This window comes from Marmota marmota, unplaced genomic scaffold, assembly GCF_001458135.2.
Source record: "Marmota marmota marmota unplaced genomic scaffold, marMar, whole genome shotgun sequence".
In the NCBI taxonomy this organism is placed as follows: Eukaryota; Metazoa; Chordata; class Mammalia; order Rodentia; family Sciuridae; genus Marmota; species Marmota marmota.
Window position 1 is genome coordinate 2976982 of NW_025999897.1, and position 20265 is coordinate 2997246.

The 20265-nt window shown below is 49.1% G+C and overlaps 1 protein-coding gene and 1 long non-coding RNA gene across 2 annotated transcripts; one reads left to right on the forward strand and one right to left on the reverse strand.

Moving 5' to 3' along the window:
• The first annotated feature begins 779 nt into the window (after positions 1-779).
• On the forward strand, positions 780-5350 carry LOC125615086. The gene is made up of 2 exons (XR_007345642.1): positions 780-1250; positions 5024-5350. It is a non-coding gene; the product is annotated as an uncharacterized LOC125615086 (long non-coding RNA).
• Positions 5351-5362: 12 nt separating this feature from the next.
• Positions 5363-18548, reverse strand: Cacng5 (calcium voltage-gated channel auxiliary subunit gamma 5). The gene is made up of 6 exons (XM_015504840.2): positions 18317-18548; positions 13329-13567; positions 11961-12047; positions 10191-10331; positions 7233-7378; positions 5363-6932 (listed from the first exon to the last, which is right to left on the reverse strand). Exons 1-6 carry the CDS (start codon positions 18412-18414, stop codon positions 6675-6677), a joined length of 969 nt encoding a protein of 322 aa, XP_015360326.2. The 5' UTR covers positions 18415-18548; the 3' UTR covers positions 5363-6674.
• Positions 18549-20265: the final 1717 nt, after the last annotated feature.

The window sequence follows — 20265 nt, forward strand, 5'->3', positions numbered from 1 at the left end:
GGGACTCTTTTCCAGTCATTAGCAAGTGAGAGTGTGGTGAGTTTATCTGACTGTGGGAGAGACGAATTTGCCATGTTGGGATTTAGAACTATTGGTACCTAGTTCTTGGGGATGCACTCGAAATAGAACTTGTAGAGCAATGCAAATGTGACTGGTTGTGTGACCTTGAGTGAGTCCCTAAACCTCTTTAGGTCTCAGGATCCTTTAGTGTACCAGATTAAGAGAGTTAAGGGAAATAATGCTTACAAAACACCTACAAGGTGTCAAGCACTCTGATAAGGTGTGTGTGTGTGTGTGTGTGTGTGTGTGTGTGTGTGTGTGTGCTGGTGATGATGATATTTGGTGAGGCCCTTCTGTGGGAGCTGAAGCTGAAGTCTGGTGTCTAAACCGACAGGAGACTGTGCCTGGATTCAAGATGGTGGATTTGTTCTTGGATGAGTCCTAAGTCTATGAGCTGCCATTTTGGGGCCCCTCCATCCTTGATCACTTAAGGCATCTGTGGCTTTCACAGATGACACCCACCTGGAGCCTCTTGTTGGGCCTATTGAAATTGAGTCTCTTCATAATTTTGTTAATAAAAATAACAATCCGTTGGGGCTGGGACTGTGGCTCAGTGGTAGGGTGCTCGCCTAGCATGTGTGAGGCACTGGGTTTGATCCTCAGCACCACATAAATGTAAAATAAAGATATTGTGTCCACCTAAAAAAAACTGGGAAATAAATATTTTTAAAAAATAGCAATCTGAGGAGACTTTGCATTGTACATAGTGTTTGGATTTTTTAAAAAATAGACTTCGTAGTGTTTCCACACAGATTGTACTGTATCTGAAAAGGGGAGGTGTATAAGTGTAAGCGAATTTAAAACAGAAATTGACCTTCATTCAGTCGGCTGTGAAAATGCGATACGTGGTCTTTTTATTGTCTGGTCAGAAAACTCCAAAGCCCTCAAGCTTTGCTCTTTTTTGCGATTGCAAAATGAATTATTCAAAGGCCAGAGATGAAGATGGGCCTACACTTTATTGCTGGAGCCCTGAGACTGCACGGCCATTTTCTGAAGATTCATGGGGTCCTGCTCAGGGAATCCAGAAGTCTACCCTTGGTCCTGACATTGGGAGGGAACACCCTGGCTCCAGAAACCCGAGCACTGCCCTCCTGGTTCTCAAGGTCAGGCGGTTGCTGCAGCCCAGTGAATACCAGCTCATGGGGCAAAGGGCTCAGGAGCAGACAGGCTGGCATGGACTTGAGCCCAAGGTACCTGGAAGGTGGGGCTGGCTGCACAGGCTGGGAGGGAGCAAGGAGGATGCGGGGGCTTCAGACTCCCTGACTGCCCACTCAGCACCATTTTCTTCCTTTTCTATATTTTGTTTGGGAAGCTACTCCTCCCCAACTAGACTCAGGGGAAGATGGCTTTGTCTTCGGCTCCAGTGAGAGAGCCCAGTAGGTCCAAGCTGGTGGTTCTCAACCCTGGCTTCACATTAAAATCATCTGGGGGCCTTTGAAAACATCCAGGTGTCTGGAATCCAATCCCTGAGGCTTAGAGCATGATGTCATGCTTTGATATCACCTGGGATACAGGTGGTGACCCAGGGACAACATCAGAATCCCTGGGCTGGGAGAACAATGGCCAAAGCCAGATCAGTGGGCCCTGGGGGGTCAGCTTTCCCCCAAAACTGCTCTTTCTAATGGCGAGGAGGGGTGTGGGGTGTGTAAAGAAAGTTCCTCCTAGGCCATGAGCAGGGTGAGGAGTTAGAAGAGTAGGGCTGGGACATGACAGGCCAGCAGAGCTTGGCTCAGTCATGGAGACTCTGAGCCCACACAGCCACGAGTCAGCCTGTCTTCTCCACCGGGCACCACAAGAATCCCCATCTAAGTTTTCAATATGGCTACTACTTCTTCTCCTTCCCAGGGAAGAGAGCCTGGGGGTGCTGCCCGTCCTGTGGATGGAGAAACTGAGGCTCAGAGCATTCTAGCAATTTGCTCAGAGGGAGTGGCTGGAGCATTTGCTCTGGGTTTGAGCGCAGTCACCTGGGAACAGCACCCGGGAAGCATCTTTCTGCCCTTCACTTAGCCTGAGAGTGGTGCCTCTCGATTTTGAACTTTAGGAGTTGGCTGACCCAGGGCCCCGTCCCCAGAGCATTATCCAGGAGAGCAGATGGTGGGCTGGAAGCACCCCTTGTACCCTCCCCCCTGCAGCTGGGAACAGTGAATTCTGGGACAGTGAATTCTGGGAGGAAGGACAGTGAATTCTGCTGCTTCTCCTCTCTCCACCCTTCCTCCTGCAGTGGCCTGACATGTGCCTCCCATGACACCATCTTGTTCTCTGGGGCTCCCCCATTGTCTGATATCTAAATTTCATATCATTAGGATATCATCTGGGTGCTTCTGGTTGGGGGCCGGGGCTGGGGCTCATTGCTTGAGTTTGGTTGAGTTTTGCCTGTAAATCTCATCTTTAGAGTTGGGACAGAGCTGGAAGCAGAGCCGAGAGATGACTTTAGCCACCTCCCCTCATTATAGGAATGAAAAAGCTGAGGTCCCCAGGAAATTAGGACTCTGTATACGGACCACTGCTTCCCTGGAACTAGCAGGGAAAAGGTCCCTTGTGTGAAAATCCTTAGGGTGGGGCCACCCAGACAGAGAATCAGCCCTTGAGCAGGTGCACAGGGCGTGCTGGTTCTCCTTACACATCAGAGAGCTGAGGCAGGCCAGGGACGGTGTGATCTGTACAAGGTGACAGAGCACAGGTATAGGATCCCAGCGCAGGGACGAGAGAATCCAGAGACCTTCGCTCTGAGGGAACCAGTGATTGTGGCCCCAGCCCCTGTCCTGGGAGACATGGGTCCTGGGTACCCGCCCATTTCCCATCACTCGCTGCACACCTGGAACCCAATTGCAAAGGCAGTCACCTCTGGGGGTGCACAGTTCCAGGGGGTGGGGGTTCTGGGGTTGTAGCCTGGCTATGGTTCACCACCTCCACTACCAAGGGGACTGCTGGATCTGCATGGTGCCACCGAGCCTCACCTCTCCTATGCCCCAGGGGACAGCAGCCATCAAGCTGGGCCCACAGGTACCACCAGCAGGGTTCCGGCCTTTGCTTGCTGGAAAACGGGCATGTTTTGCAGAGGCCACAGGTTCATCCACCCCTGTGCCCACTCCCTACTCACAGTGCTGTGTCCTGAAGGCTAATCAACTTCCCAAGTGTCACATTAGTGTGCACGGTGTGGGTAACAAACCTGCCTTGTGTGTCCTGCCCATCGGGTGTACACATTCAGTGGTCCGTGTGCCAATTTGCTAGGACCTTAAGGTGAAATACCACTTTCCTCTCTGTCCTCTGCCCCTTTCCCACTTACAGTGGTTAATTCTATATGCCTGAGTCACAGGGCTCAGATATTTCATCCGACATTTTTCTGGATGGTTCTGTGTGTATTTTGGATGGACGCAATTAACATTTAAATCAGTTAAACGGTGACACTGCGAAGAGCAAGTTATTCTCCATAATGTGAATTGACCTCATCCAATCAGTCGAAGGTCTGAATAGAACAAAGTCAGGGTTCTCCTGGGCAAAGAAGCTTCTGCACAAGCTGCCTCTTGACTTGAACTACAGCCACAGCTTGTCAGCTTCACCCATCAGATTTGGGTTGGATTCGCCAAACCTCCATAATTGCACCAACCAGTTCCTTAAAATACATCTTTCTTCCTACATAGACATCCTGTTGGTTCTGTTTCCCCAGAGAGCTCCACTAGATCACCTTTATCTGGGGAAAAGGGACAATCACTCAAACATTAAGGGGGCTCTTCTTACATATGGTCCTCTGGGGACATCTCTGTGATATCCAGGGATTGCCTCTGATTCTCCCTCTTCAGGTCTGTGTTGCTCTAAAACTCTCCCTTCATCTGGCGATGTCGGGCAGGGCAATGTTGTGATTCACCCATCAGGCAAGAAGGAGGGCCAGGAGCTTCAGGTGGGAGGGACCCAGAGTCAGAACGGTTCCCTCTTGACGTCTGGGAATGATATTTATTCATATTTATTTATATAATCCACAGTACTTTGGCATCATATATGATTTCTGAGTTGAGTTTTTTTTACTTGTATGTTTGACATACAAATCTTTTGATTGTGGAGAAACTTACAAAATAGGCTCTGGTTCTGAGATTGATTTATAGATGGGAAATGAGACAGTACTGGTGGCCCCAACCCCCAGGAGAGGAGAACATGGCCTGTCCCTAAGCAACCTGCAGACTCTCCTTGATGTGGCCCCTCATCCTCCAGTCTGGTAAAGTTCCATCCTAATCATGCCACAGTCAAAAAGCAGCTTATATTTAGGAGTGGATTCTATTTTTTCCTGTGTGCACAAAAACAAGCCTGGCATGGTGACAGAGAAAGAGTCTTTTAGAGAGAGAAAAGGACATCTTAGGAGCTAATTACAATGACAAAAATTGGAGTAGACAGCATCTAAACCATTGTCCAGCTTGGAAGTGCTTCCCCGTTGCCTCCAAGCACACTGACTGACTCCTTTGCTACGGGTGGCACAGTGGCTTGGGCGTTGTTCTGCCCACAGTAACCAAAGAACACGAGGATCATCACAGGGTGCCGATGGCATGGGAGCTGGGCCTTGTGGTTGCTACCAGTTGATAGACAGGGGTTGAAAAGTCACACACAAAGCAAAATGAACTGAATCATTAGAGTTGTGGGTGGGTATATGGGGAATGGGCTTGGAAGCAATTTCCACCAAGCTCCTCAGAGCAGGAGGGGTTGCTCCAGGGTCCCTGGTGAGTCAGTGGTTGGCTTCTCTTCTTTGCCCTCTACCATGCTGAAGCAGATGGCATAATCCAGCTATGAACCAACCTGCCTGCTAAGGGCCAAGTCATGCCCTCTCCCAAATTCTTACATTGAAACCCTAATCCCTAGGACCTCAGAATATGACTGTGTTTGGAGACAGGACCTTTAAGTAGGTGATCAAATTAAAATTGATCATCTAGTTAATTGCGGTGGACCCTAATCTAATTGGTTGGTGTGTTTATAACAGGGAATCTGGACATACCAAGAGACCTCGGGGGCACATGGGCAGGAAGACTGTGGGAGTCACAGCAAGAAGGAGGCCATTTGCAAGCCAAGCAGGAGGCCTTAGAAGAAACCAATCCAGCCAACAACTTGACCTTTGACTTCCAGTCTCGGGAACCATGAGAAAGTAAACTTCTGTTGTTTGAGCCTCTCAGTCTTGGTGGTTTCTGGCAGCCTGAGTTGAATAAGACGCTGCCTTTCCCCAGGCGCCTGTGGGATGGCTTCCTGTACCTCGTGCCAGACCCCTCCACAGTGGCTCTGTATCTAATGGCATCTCCAAGAGAAAAGTAGACACGGCAAAAAATGCACAGCGAGGAGAGCATGATATTGTTTTTCTATCTAAAGCCTGAAAATAAAAAATGTACAAGATGAGCCAACTCCTGGAGATCGGAGTGGGTCATGGTGGCAGTGGCTCCTCCGCCATTTTCCTCCTGGGAACTTCACAGAGGTTTCCTGACTCCTAGCTAGGGTTCCCCCCAGGAAAACAGGTGTCACCCCACCTGTTCTTCTGGAAGCACCTGACTTGCCTACTATGTCAGATGTTCACCTATATTAGGGTTCTAGGAGTATGTTCACAGGCTCCCTTGGGGCGGGGCAGCTGGAGCAGTCTGAGCCTGGCTTGGTTAGGCTCCAAATGCGCCAGGTGTCACCAAATCCAGCTCCAAATCCCAGGGAGCTCCTTTGAAAGTTGCCTTATACTTAGGTGATATAGACACCTGTCTATGTGATTAGACTGTAGGGCCTTCAGTGGGAAATATGGCCCTTGTACACAGGGACAGTACCTCCAGGAACAGACATAGTACCTGGTACTACTGACCCAGACCAACTGAATTCTCAAATTCTCATTGACAGAGTCCCCTCTTTGGGTTAAGGCATTAAAGGCCCCTGTTGAATCTGTGATTAAGGGGCCATGCTATTAAGACAGCTGCCAAACACCTCTTTGTGAGTTCATCAGCGTGGCCTCAGACCCAGCCTTAATGCCTGGGTTCAGGGCTGCTGGGCTCTGGAGGACGGGAGGAGGGAAGGTCCATCACCTGGGTGGTGGGGTTCCGCAGGCAGGTGTGTTTTGTGGAGGGAGGTGTGTGACAAGAAAAAAAAAAAGGAGACAGCATTTCAGGGGGAATGCCTGCGACACTTCTCAGAGCCAGCCACACCTCCCTCTCAGAGTCATTTTTCGGCTGGATGGCCCAGGTCACGAACGTGAGGCCAGGCCAGGTGGCAAGCACTCTAGTCCTGTTGCTACTTCAGGGACTCAGCATCTCAGAACTGGCCTTGGCCGGGTGTGGAGTTGGGAGTGTGGGTACAATAACAACCAGAACACCAGCTTCTCCAGGGCAGGGGGCGCTGCTGAGCCACTGCTGGGATTGGCACCCCAGAGGCGGGGCTTCACCTATGCTCTCAGCCAATCAGTGTGCTCCCTGGCTCCAGGTTCCAGACATCCACGGGAGGTGTGAGCTACTCTGGGAGAAGCAGGGAGAGAATGTGGTCAAACAACAGGGCTAAGCAGCGGGTGGCCTGGGCTTGCCAACCACAGGCTTGGGGCTCAAGGACCATCAGGGGAGGAGGGCAAGGGCTGTCTGGCTGTCCACAGTCCAGGCAGGAAGGTGCTGGGGGGTTCAGCAGGGAGAAGATGACATCTGGTCATAGTCGGGGCACTTGAGCAAGGCTGGGTAGTTGCTGTTCATCTGAAGGGAGGTGTCGCTGGAGATGTCGGAGGGGCTGCGGCCCCGGATCCAGGCATCTGGGTGCAGGAACTGGCCGGAGTAATCGGAGCAGTTACTCAGACGTGGACGGTAGAAGCCAGGGTGAGGCCTGTACATGTCCTCGGCCGTATACCTCTTCATGAACAGGTACACAGACATCACCCCTGCACTCTACAGGGAGGAGGAAGGAGAGAAGAGCTCACTGCTCAGGCCTGGCCGGGATCCCCCTGCTGGGGTCTGCCCAGGACACAGTCATGGGGGACCTCAGGAAAGGTGGTCAGTAGATGTGGGGACAGAAGTGGGCCCTGGAGACACCCTAGATAGAGGAGCCCTGGGAAGGCCAGAGAGTGGCACATGCTAGATGTGAAAAAGGGTCATGAAGCTGGTGTTTCAGGATACTTATGGAATGCCTTCCTTCTCCCAGCCCAGCAGGGCAGCCCATTCTGACATGGGACACAGTGGGCAGGTTACCTCTGTTAAAAGGAAGGAGATGGCAGCAAAGGCAAATGACCATCCGTATTTGTAGTTGAAATAGGTCTCTGCATCCTTGGTCCTGTTGAGCATCTCGTCATTGATGCTGGAGATGTAGAGCACTAGGCCCACCACAAGAGAGAGGCCTGGGAGAAGACAAGGGAGGGAAGGGGACACTCAGCACAGAGGCCCAGGAGCTTGCTGATGTGGCATTCATCAGGAACAGAGCTGCTGGACTTTTAATCACAGTGCATTCATTTTGGAGTTCAAGGGCAAGCAGGAGCTTGCTTACTGAGGATCCTGTCTAGACCAGCACCTTCTAGATAGTGGTGGATAGCTGCAGCTCAGGAAGCTCCCTGTCCAGCCACCCTCCTGAGCCAGGGACCAAGCCCGGTGGTCCTTCCCCAGCTGCTCACATCTGCCAAACACACCTGCCTGAGCCCCAGCCCTGGACATTCTCATGTGCTGGGCCTGGGCTGGAACCCTGGCACTGTATTGTTCTAAAAGCTCCCCAGGTGACACTAACGCGAACCAACATGGAGGTGCACACCCTGAGCTAGCAAGTGGCTTCTACAAAACTGAGAAGAAGATAGGTTCCCTTAGCAGGATGCTAGGCCTTTATCCCTCTCTCCGGCAGCAGGTGGTGCACAGCACTGTGGCATCTACTGATGTGGCCAGAGGTCTGTGCAGCCCACCTGAGCACAGGGCAAGGCCTATCTGAGATCTTTAGGCAAAAGACTAAAAACAGTATGTGCAGATTCTGGCCAGCATTTAACTGGGAGGCCACTGGGACCCAAACTCCTCCTGCCATTATGTAAATGACTGCCTCCGGCATCAGTCTCATCAATTAGTAACTGTAATTGAATCAAGACCTAATTAATTACTCTGTGTTGAGCTGTTCGGGTTTTAATTCTATTCACATTATTATACGAAACTCGGGCATCTCAAAGGATGAATATTAGAGTGAAATAGATGTGATTCAAACCTTTCTAAATACCTAACTCATGTGTGAATCATTAATGTCCACACATGCCATTCTCTATTGTTATCAAAACAATTTCATGTGGCCTCGCCCAATCCTAGATTTCTGTGGCCCACTCTCGAAATCTCAGGAGTCCCAAAGCAACTGTAGAGCCTGGGCGATGTGAGGTTCACAGCAGGAAGGGTAAAGAGCTGAAACCTGCATCTGTATGTCTCTGCATAGGAGGAAATATCACCATGCGAAGGTTGGGCTGGTGATATTGCAGGTGCTCCATAAATATTTGTTGGGTTGATGGATAGAAGGGCAGAAAACTGGATTAACAGATGGAAGAATGGCAGATGGGTTGGTGGGTAGAGTAAAGAATAGTTGAACAAATTGAAGAAAGAATGGTTGGGCATATGCATGGGTGGATGGATGGAAGGAAAGAAAAAGAATGGTTTTTGGTCATTAGGCAATCTGACAGCCGCCTGGCTACCAAGCTATATTGACAAGAAAATATTGAAAAAGGGATCCTAAAGTGACTTGGGAGTCAGATGGCAGTCATAATGCCTGGTGCACAAGAGCTCCTTCCTTCTTTCCTTCCTGTCCACCTGTCCATCCATACACCATTCAAACCACCCACCCATCTTCCACCTCATATTCTCCTTCCTACCCTCCTCTCTCCAATCAACAAGTTCAAGGCACCTAAAATGCATGCCCTGAGAGTCACTTCTTTTTGGCTCAAGTCATTATTTTCAAAAGAAAAGGTGTCCATGAAAGTGTACAAGTCACCCTGAAGGGGAGAAAGAGTGCACCTCTCTCCACACACTCCCTGGGAGTCACCACATCCATTTCCATCCCTAACAGCCTTCTAGATGTCACCTGGACATCTCAAACTCAGCATTTCCCGCATGAAATTCATGAACTTTGCCTAAATCTCTTTTTCCTGTGATCCCTGGATCACTGCTGTGCTGTTCCATCGACTCAGTGCCCAAGCAAGAAATCATGCCCAAGCACTGACCCTCGACTCTGCCCTTGAAAGTCTACCCCTCGACCTTTTGAGTTTACCTCCCAAATGACACTTGACCTTCTCCTTTCTCTCTGCGGCACCGTCCATCACTCCTGCACCCACCACGAGGAGTAATGATTCCATCCCATTCCCCCCACGCTTCGTCTTTTCTCTTCCCTCCAGACCTTCTTCCCCTTCCACCCAGCCTCACTCCTTTGCCTAATTCCCACTCACTTCCAAGTCATCCTCCATCCACCTGCAGCTCTCCTGCCATCTTCTCTGACCAACCCTTGGCCTGAATTGTGGCTTCTGCTCTGGGCTCTGCAGCAGTCCTTGCTGGCTCCCATCATGGCCCTTTCTAGGCTGGGTTCTAGTTCCATCTACTTGTTTGTATCTCCACTCTGCAGTCCTTTTTGCAGGCTGCGAGACCAGCACCCAGAATAAGGCCTGGTAGGTACCATGAAGGACTGAAGTGCAACCTGGTGCCAGTCCAGGAAGACAGGTCCATGGCGAAGGGCCCCTGGTGGGTCCAGGGCATGGGGTGTGATGGGCAAGTGAAGAGGACATCAAGAGTCTCCTGAGGATAGCTGAGGGCTGGAGAGTGAAGGGACATAAATACAAAGGCAGACAGTTTTATTTTTCAGGCCCAAACATGACAACACCAGCTGCTTCAGGAACAGGGGTCCTCCTCCTCGGTGGGAGCTAGAGAGGCAACACCTGGGTTCCCAGCCCAGGTCTGCCCCAGGGAGAGCCTGTCAGGTCACCCCCACTCCAAAGCCTCTTTGCTTTTCTGCCAGGTCGTGGATGGGCCTGGGGTCATCAGAAGTCTTCTCCAGCCCTGACTCAGTTCTGCCGGGCTCACTGACTTGTCCTGTTTTCAGTGCCAGGAGCTGACCCACAGCCATGACCGGCACTTCCTGCAGCAGAGCCATTCAGGAGTTAAACATCAAAAGTCCAATGCACAAAAAGGGAAAAAATTGCCACTTACCCGAGAGGATAAAGAAGATGCCAGAGACAAAGGCCAGTATTGTCCTGTGGGGACGGATGTGCCCGATGTTGCTCAGGATAAACCCGATGAACATGAAGAAGAGGCTGACCAGAGGGAATGGTGTGGCCGAGCGAATCATTTCTAGTTAAAGGGACGAAGGAGCAGCCTGTCAGCCTCTAGCGGTCTCACCCACACTCCTCATCCCGAGTACAGTGTTCTGTAGTATCTAACCAGGGTCCTCCAAGCCGCACCCCTGCATGTGTCCCTAGAGCCATGACCCATGGGGTGGCCTGGGGACCGCCCAGTGCTGGTAGGGCTTTTGTCCCTGAGGCAGACAGAGCCAGAAGGTCTGGCTTCAAGTGCTAACATAGTCAGAGCCTGTCTTCTCTGGGCATAAACTACTTCCTCCTCGGAGTCTACACTGACTGCCATATGGTAGCTGTGGAAGGACCTGGTCATGACATCTTGTTTCTTCTCTCAGCGACAGTCACCATTTCCATGTGCAAGGGGCTGCCCTGAATGGTGCAGGAAAAGTCACTGGCCTCCGTCTTCCTCAACCTATAATTACTTTTTGGGAGCATTTCTATTGTGTACCAAAGACTTTGATCTTTTTCCCAGTTCCCTGAGAGATAGCATCCAAATCCTTAGAATTTCCTAAGTGACAGAGTGTCTTTGTTAGTCATGATGGTCCCTAGGTACACCTGAGTTTATACCAACAGGTGACTCAGGACGGGGCCTGGAAAGAGCATCCACGTGATTAGAGGGTTGGGGTTTTGAGCCACAGGAAGGGAAGAGCTAGGTATTGAGTTCATTAACTCAATGGATGGGGTCTACTTAATAAAATCCAACAAAAACTCTGGACACCAGAACTCGGTTGAGCTTCCTGGGTGGTGAACACATCCATGTTTCAGGACAGTGATGCATTCTGATTTCAGCAGGAGAGGACACTGAAGATCTTCATTTGAGACCCTGCCAGACCTTGTCCTGTATGTCTCTTTGTTTGGCTGGTCCTGATTTATATCTTTTATAATAAAATCGTAATGTGAAGTATAGCACTTGCTTGAGTTCTGTGAGCCATGTTAGCAAAATGTTGAACTCTGGAAGCCACAGGAACCCTCAAACTTGTACCAAATTGGCTAGAAGTGCAGGTTGCCTAGGGACCTCTGATCACGTGTCTGGCATCTGAAGTAAGGACAGTCTTGTTGGAAACTGAGATCTTAAACCTGTGGAATCCATGTTAACTCCAGGTGATTAGTACCATGGGCCTTCCATGGGCTTTCATGAATTTGAACAACTGAAGATTCAAAGAGATGATTTAAAGTCTGAGGAGGAATGCGTGTAAGTTATATGCAAGTACTACTCCATTTTATATAAGATTTTTGTATCTGTGAGGGACCCTGGAACCAAGCTCCTTCACATAGGAGAGATGACTGTTTCAAAGTTGTTTTGCAACATTGCAAGCTCCCTATGGGATCAGAAGTAACTCTGGTGAGCTCAAGGTCATGAAGTCAGTCCCCTTGTAGTCCAGGGAGACCCTTTTAGTTTCCTGGGTATGAATGAACTCTCAATTGCTGGGGTCACAAGACTTGGAGACTGAAATAACCTGTCTCTACCACTGGAAAATTAGTCTGCAGGGCAAGTGTTAGTGAACTCAACACGCTGAGGTTAAGCCCCTTAGCTCTTGAGAACAGGCCGGTCACCCTGACTTCCTTTTGCCCTGTTTTATTCTGTGTAGCCAGTGGCCCAGGTTAGAGAGATCAATACACCTACTTAGAACATTGACTGTGGACTCGGACGTCAGCTGGGAGTTCATGGGCATCACATATTCTATGGTAAAGCAGCGTCCCCGCTCCTCACCTAGGAGACAAGAATTACTTATATTTCTAGGTTCTTCATGAACATGGATTTGAGGTTAGTACATTCAAGTGGTATTTCCAAATGCACATTGTTAGAGTCTGTAAACAAGTCAGGATGGCGCCTGGCATCGGACTGCGGCAGCACATAAGATCTTTGACTTGCTGTGTCTTTGCACATGAGCTGAATACAAACCCTAGGGTCCCGCACTGGTGACCCACAGGCGGGGTGGGGATATGTTCTGACATCACATCCTTCTGGAGCATGGTCCTGAGCACCACAAATTGCATGATAAGAGGTCAGGACTGGGAACCCCACACTGGGCAAACGCCCCACTGTGTCTCCTTGCTTCTGGGTGGAGGGGGCTGATGGGAGTGCACGGCTGGCTTAGATTCATGAGTGTGGGTGTCACAGAACAGGTCCTGATGACTTCAAATTCTGCTTCAGATTTAAGTAGAGCCTGACGCCACACGGTCTGGGGCAGTGGAAGATCAGGTCAGAATGGGAGGCTCAACAAGTGACCAGGAAGCCAGGCCTGCTGAATCCCATCCCACCACCATCCACCCGCCACACAGAGGTCACAGAGCCTCACTTGCAAAAGCCCAGTGACCACTCTGTGGCTGTCCCAGCCAGCCCAGGCTTGCAGCCATTCTTGCAGGACATGGGGATGCTTTTCTTGTGCAGGCTGGAGCTGGGCAGTGATAAGGAGATCAAGAGCAGAGCTCTTGGAGCAGGGTGCCAGGGAAGCCCTGGTGAGCTGAGGGGAGGCCCAGGTAGGTAGGTAGGTAGGTAAGTATGATCAAAACCGGCACCACCCTGCAGGGCCCCAAGGACCTGCTTTGGGTTTTTCCTGTGTCACAGAAGAACAGAGAAACCGCTTAGTATTTCCTGTCCTGCAAATTAGGGGAGGCTGACTTAAGCTCCTGAGTGATTTGTAGAGTGGAAGCCATAACAAGCTTGGCTTCAGTGTTGGAGGGTTACACAGGATCCCAGCTCGAGGAGCTGAGATGTGCAAGAGCACCTGCTCAGGTCATCCCAGCCGGCCCTGGGGGCGGGGCATGGGAGGGCGGAGCCTCAGGAGGGGACCTGGGAGCTGAGAGGCTTGCTCAACCCATTATCCACTGGAGAGTCCGCTCCCCTGCTGGGACCAGGTCCCGGTCACTGCATCCAGCACAGTCCAGAGCTTGTGGGGATTCTCTGTGACAACTGTCTCCTTCTAGCATCTCTTCCCCGGGAGGAACCACTTGGGGCAGGTTTTCCCAGGGGGAGGGCTGGTGCCCTTACCTGCCAGGAAGCAGACCCGCCAGAGGCCCGAGTGCAGGGACATCTTGACCTCAGTGCTCTGATTCTGGGGCAGGACCACGCCTTCCTCTAGGTACAGCCAGTAGTCGGTGCTGACGGCGATGCCCAGGAGGCCCAGGCCGCAGACGGCAAAGACGCTGCTCAGCAGGGTCAGCGCCTTCCTCCCGCAGGTGCTCATCTTTCCGGCCACTGGCTGGACGCTGGCCCGCACGGTGTTGGCTCTGGGAAGGGAGGGTGAGAAGGCCAAGATGAGGAGCAGTAGCATGAATAAAGACACCAGGTAACTCAGGGGCTTCGGTCTGAGCAATAGAGTTGTTTTTTTTTTTTTGGTACTGGGGATTGAACTCAGGGGTACTTGACCCACTGAGCCACATCCCCAGCCCTATTTGTATTTTGTTTAGAGACAGGGTCTTGCTGAGTTGCTTAGTGCCTCACTTTTGCTGAGGTTGGCTTTGAATTCACAATTCTCCTGCCTCAGCCTCCCAAGCTGCTGGGATTACAGGCATGTGCCACTGCGCCCAACTAGTTGTTTTTTTGTTTTGAAGCTTGCAAAGCACTGCATCAAGTTCTTGAAGAATCACATTACATACTGTGTAAAAGGCTGGAAAGCCTGTTTGGCTTTGCAAAATCTAGAATTTTCCAAACTTATTTGACCACAGAATGGCATCTCCATCGTGTTCTGGGAAACCCACTCTAGGAACCATGTTGCCCCCATGAAGAATAAGAAGACCTACTCTGTCCACGCTACAGAATTGCTGGGGGGTTGACTGCAATGGCAGAAGTCACTGTTTTGAAAAATCAGAAGCACAGTCTTGGTGCAGGGTTTTATTATTAGGCAACAATGGACTAAGCCCCCGCTTCTTGCAGAGCAGACAGATCAGAGCTCTTGAAATACAACAGCTGCTGCCTGGCAGAAGCTGAGCAGCCAATTTTAATGTTAAGCTTGGCAGAGAGCTGAGAAAGATTTGGGTCTTGGAGATTTGGAAGGATGGAAGTAGAGAGGAGATTGTATCTGAATCTAGAAAAGCAAGACATAAAAGAAGAGGTTGAAGGTGACCTTGCCTGCTAATCTCTGCAGCAGCAGACCCCAAAGCCTGGAATGTGCTGAGGAAAACCCTCAAAGTCTTAAACCTTCCCAGAGAACTCCACATGGGGTGAAAATAACAACCTTATTCATTATACAGATATATTTTATGCTTCTATTGTGTCATTGTATTTATTTGTCAATAAATAATATCATGGATTGAGTGCCAGGCTACTGTGCAGAGTCCTCTATGTATCACGTGTCTCAGGACCTCAAAGCAATCTTGGAAGTAGTGAGTACCGGTCCTGCTTTGTGGATGAGGAAACTGGGGCTTAGAGATGTTATGTAGCCTACAGGACACTGTTGGTGCATGGCGGACCACAGATTTAAACCCCGGTCTGATTCCACATTCTTGCCCAGATGACATCATATATATATATTTTTAAAAGTTTTTTTAGGGCTGGGGATGTGGCTCAAGCGGTAGCGCGCTCGCCTGGCATGCGTGCGGCCTGGGTTCGATCCTCAGCACCACATACAAACAGGGATGTTGTGTCCGCCGAGAACTAAAAAAAAAATAAATAAATACTAAAGTTTCTCTCTCTCTCTCTCTCTCTCTCTCTCTCTCTCTCTCCTCTCTCTCTCTTTAAAAAAAAAGTTTTTTTAGTTGTAAATGGATGCAATACTTTTATTTATTTATTTTTGGTACTGAGGATTGAAATCAAGGCCTCACACATGCTAGGCAAGAGATCTACCACTGAGCTACTGCCCCAGCCCCTAGACAACACTATCGTTTACTGAAGAAATAAATGGCTTCAGGGAGTGTGGGGTGAAGGACAAACACCCAAGGTAGGTTGCTTAGGGAATCCGGAAATGTAGAAGACATCATACTTGGAAAAATTTCTTTTTTGCACGGCCCAGGGTTACATAAGGGCTGTTGCTTGATACTTTGGGACTCCCAGTTGGATGTCATCCGGCAAATCCCCTGGTATCCGTGTCATGGTGGTGCTCTATGACTCAGCATTCCTGATTCAGAAAACCACCATGCAGGGAAGCAGGACTCATACTCCCCTTAACCCACACCAAAGACATTCAAGTTCCAGGGTAGGAGTCCCTGAGATCACTCAGCCTGCAACTTGGAAGGATGAGGGTGCAAAATGTAAATATTTTGAGCACTGATTCAGTGCTTCTTTCTCTGGAGTGCACGGAGAATGACAATGAAGCCAGATTTAAAGTTAGGTAGTCAGTGTAGTTAGATAAATCGGGTCTAATATCGAGTGAAATCTAAAATGGAGACCATGCGGAGAATGACTCAGGGAAAACACAGGACAACTCATGGAAGTCCCGAAAAGGCCCTAGGCCAAAGTCCACCTCAAAGAAATGTTAATGAACAGCCCCCAGCAAAAAGGTGCTGACTCAGAAGTCCTTCCTGACCAGATTACTTCTTTGGCCCACCTGTGTCCCACCCCTCGGTCCTTCCCACCTACATTCCATCACTGAAAGAACTATAAAAAGGGGAGACAACATCCCTTCCACGGATTCCACCTCTTGGGTCCCCTTCTTCCTCCGGGAGAAGTCTTTTCTGCTGTCCTTTAATAAACTTCTAATTTCTACTCTGACCTTGCCTCGGCGTGCTTCTTTGGTGTTATTCTTCAACATTGGGGAAGCAAGGACTCGTCACCGGTCAACAGCGGTAACAACAACACAGTAAATGAACATTACCTGTACGTCCCTCTCTGGAAACACCACCATTATTAATACCTTACTTCATGGCTAGAAGGTTCTTGCTTAGCATCTGGACGGCCATCTTAAGTGACAACCACCATTTTAAGGAAAAAGTTTTGCTTTCCCGCCCAAGGGCCTTTCTGAGAAAGACTCACCACTCCCTCCTACCAAACCCAACCCTTAATGGCCCATGTTAGGACCTGCCTGGCTCTGATTCCTGAGCCTCTCCAATAGAAGTCCCAGAACGCAAGCCTGTTTTGCCTCTCTCTCCTATAGAGAGAGGGCCTTTATTGGTCAGCTCTGAAAAATAAACTCTCGTGTGGATCTCTGCCTGGTCTCTGTCTTTCATTTCTTGCTTACCCATCTCTCGTTCCTCGCTTTCCTTTCAATGGCTATGCCGTCTTTTAAAATTTCCTATGTAATTGTGCATGCGAGTCTGCACATTCTCCCACCCAAGGCCTTCAGGAGGCCCTTTGGAGACACTGTGGTTGGAATGGATTCCTAGCTCCTACAGAATCAGGGGAACTCACTGCTTCTCCATGCTGTGAATCTCCTCCCTGTTTGACTATGTTCATTTGTTTTATTCTGAAGGGACGAAGGCAGACATTTTTTATTAGTTGCCACCCCAAGAAGAGATGTTGACCCTCTAATGTTCAATGAACAAAGCTGACTGCAAAACCATCATTTACTATCAGCTCTGCTGCGTAAAAAAATGCACAGACTGGGAAGAAATAAAACCAAAATATTGACGGTAGATGCTTCCAGGTAATAAGGTTATGTATATTTTATGCTCTTTATGTTTTTCTGTGCTCAATAAAGATTGTAAAAGAACATGCGTTATTTCTATAGCTAGAAAATAAAACTAAATTAAAGTTTAGAGACATTAATTCTGCAACCACTGCCCTTGCAAACAATAAATGCAGGGCTCTGGCTAAATCCTGGGCTGGGGACGCCAAAATGCAGTGTCACTCTTGGAAAACTGGGGCTCGGAAGCTCGACAGCTTTGAGCGTTTTAAGATGATTACCCGGTGCCATTACCTCTAAGTATTAGATTGTTAATTATCAGAAATTAACAGTTGCTAATTATTATCCATGGCTGGCAATTAGGGAGAAATGTCTTGTGGAGATTAAATCACTAATGGCACATTTTCCCTCCCAAGCCAATAGTAAAAGGGTTTCAAAGAGTGCTTAGGGGCTCCGAGGCAGGTGAGGTTAAGGGTGCCCAGGAGAGTCTAGCTATGGGACCGCTGAGGAGGATGGATGGAGGAAAAACTCACATGTCCTGATCCCAGTCTCCCACTGGGCCCCAAAAGACCCCCATCGTGTTTTGATGAAGGGTTCGGGATTCTTGACAAAGCTTTGCAGCCAGTGACAGCAGCTGCTCTTGGGAGCTGGCTCAGTGACTCAGTGTTGGCCTGGCCACTGGCCAGCAGGGTGAGCTGGTGATCAGAGCAGAGTCTCCAGTGGTCCTGTAACCCTGCTCCTTCCCACCAGGCTGCCCCGTTATCTTCTATGGCGGTTGACACTCCCCCATTAAGCAGTGGGGTCTGTGTGTCCTGCCCTTAGTGTGGCAGGTCTGTAACTGCACTGATGTTAAAGCCCACAGTAGGAAGGCCATGCATGGGCTTTCTGAGGCTGGGTCATAAAAAGAGATGCAGCTTCCTCCTGACTCTTGGATGCTCACCAAGGGGAAGCCAGCCTTGGTGGTAAGAGACCCCACTCCCCTGAGGTCCCCACACGTTAGGATAGTGCTTCTTGGCTGCAGCCCTATTGACATTTGGGGCTGGATGGTTCTTTTTCTCGGGGGGCTGTCATGTGTGTGGCAGGTGGTTTAGCAGGATCCTTGATCTCTTCCCCACTCGATGCCAAAATGTCAGACAAAGTTGTCCTGTTGGGGAAAAATGTTTCTAGTGGGGAAACTGTTTTTGAGGCTAGGTGCAGATGTCCTGGTGGACAGTGCAGCGGAGCTTCCAGCCCACAGCCAGCTGCGAGTCATGAGATTAAGTCTTCCTAGATGGACATCTAGCCTGGATGAGTTGCAGCCCTGGACAACATCCAACAAAAACTATATGAAAAATCACAAGTAAGAGCTGCCCAGCTGAGCACTCCCCAAATTCCTGACCCCCAAATCAAGAGCAAAATGAAACACTTGTTGTTTTATGCCACTAGGTTTCAAGGTAATTTGATACACAGCAAAAGTTACTAAAATAGCTTCTTTACTCACTTAATTAGCATCTTCTTCTCATGGCCTAGATAGACTGTAAATCCAAGGTGTGGCTTTGGCCCTGAATGTAACTTAGTGATGGAGGGCCTGCAGCTCATAGTCTATTCCTTGGAATTTACAGCCACGTGAGGTGTGAAGAACATATGGGATCAGGCAAATTCAAGTGGAGGTGCTGGCTCTCCTATGTACCCATCCTGGGCAAGTCATATCTCCACTCTGAACCTCAGTCTCTTCCTCTGTAAAACAGGAACAACCTCATAAGAATTCTTGTGAGGATTTATGAAAGTGTAATAGAACAAGGCTTGGCTACCTCTTGAACGCTCAGTATAATGCGAAGGTAACAGAGTAATACAACTTGATCTGGGAAGAGTAATAAATACCAGGGCAGATCGGAGAAGCTAAATTTGCCCCTGCAAATCAGCAAAATGGCCTGAACTTTTTACTTCCACCCAACAATCTCCCTCTTATCGTGGCAGTTGCTCTGCAGAGTTTATTTATTTATTTATTTTTCATTTCCACCCCTGGCAAATTTCAACCCTCCATCAACCACTTGGAGACATTTTAGGTTTTCTCATATTGCATAAGGATGTGGAATGCCTTCCTGGTGGGTAGTGCGACATCTCTGTAGACATATCACAAAGACAGTATTAGCAAACATGGGTGCAGTGCTTAATACAGTTGAGCACAGCAGGTGCAGCATCAGAAGGACCTTGTCCCTTGGAGCTTGGAGACCTCCGGGTCATTACTGTCTCACTGTCCTAATGTGGCCCTTCCCAGAGACACTGCCTTTCACCAAGTGGTCCTGAAGCTGCCTGGCCCCCAAGCTCTCTGTGCCACATTGCTGATGCTCTTGGAGTTTGAGTCTTGCTGGGCAACGATTCACTGCCCTCACAAGACGATGAGTGTGCTTCCTGCATTCCAAGCACTCTGCCCCAAGACTAAGAGCAGGGCACAGCAGCCTGTCAGCCAGAAGCTCGGGCTATGAGCTGAGGAAACAGCTCTGGCATAGCCCCGACACAATGTGTCCCCCAAACCTCTTGGAGTGGAGGTCAGGGTCAACAAAAACTCCTCCTACTCTTGACTTGGCAGGAGATTGCTGATGAACTGGTTTTCATGGGGACCAAGTAGCATCAGGGGCAACCAGCAAGGGTCACTGCTCTCGCCAACAAAAGTCTAGCTGGAGAGAGATGACCATGACTGTTGAAGGTCCAACAAGATGCCTAGAAAAGCCTCTATAGTGTTTCTCCAAAGGTACGGATATGAACAGCCTGGTTAAGTGGAAAAGCACTAACCAAGTAGTGATAATAGTGATTCCATCATTAGGATTATTTTCGTTACAGAATTTTTCTATGCAAATTAAAGGTTTTGCTATGCAATGAAACCACACTACACATACAATATGAGACTGATTTTATTTTACTTTATTTAATATTACCATTCTTTTCTTTTTTCTTGGGGGAGGGGTACCAGGGATTGAACTCAGAGGCACTCAACCACTGAGCTACATCCCCAGCCCTTTTTGGTATTTTTATTTAGAGACCGGGTCTCACTGAGTTGCTTAGAACCTCACCTTTGCTGAGGCTGGCTTTGAACTTGCGATCCTCCTGCCTCAGCCTCCCAAGCGGCTGGGATTATAGGTGTGTACTGCTGTGCCCAGCACACCATTATTTCCTACTGTTTTTAGTAGCTTTAGAATACATGCTCTCTAATTTGCCTATACCCAAACCGATATAACCATTTGCCTACTGTGGAATACTTAGGTTGTTTCCAAAAAATTTCTTAGTGTAATCAACAATGAATAAACATATTCATTACTAAATAACTATGGGCATCTGCAAATATTCTTCTTCTTTTTTTTTTGAAAAAAATCCTGCAAGTGGAATATCTAAAGGACAAGAACCTTTTTAGCACTCTTAGAAGTATCATCAGACCTTGTTTGAAAGATTTCA

Excerpts from the sequence above, each read along its gene's own strand:
- Cacng5 (XM_015504840.2), bottom strand. The coding sequence starts at position 18,414 with ATGAGCTGCAGGCCCTCCATCACTAAGTTACATTCAGGGCCAAAGCCA. Across the intron at positions 13,568-18,316 it reads GAGAAGAAGATGCTAATTAA|AGCCAACACCGTGCGGGCCA; the intron begins GTGAGTAAAGAA and ends CTCCCTTCCCAG. Across the intron at positions 12,048-13,328 it reads GCGGGTCTGCTTCCTGGCAG|GTGAGGAGCGGGGACGCTGC; the intron begins GTAAGGGCACCA and ends CTTGTCTCCTAG.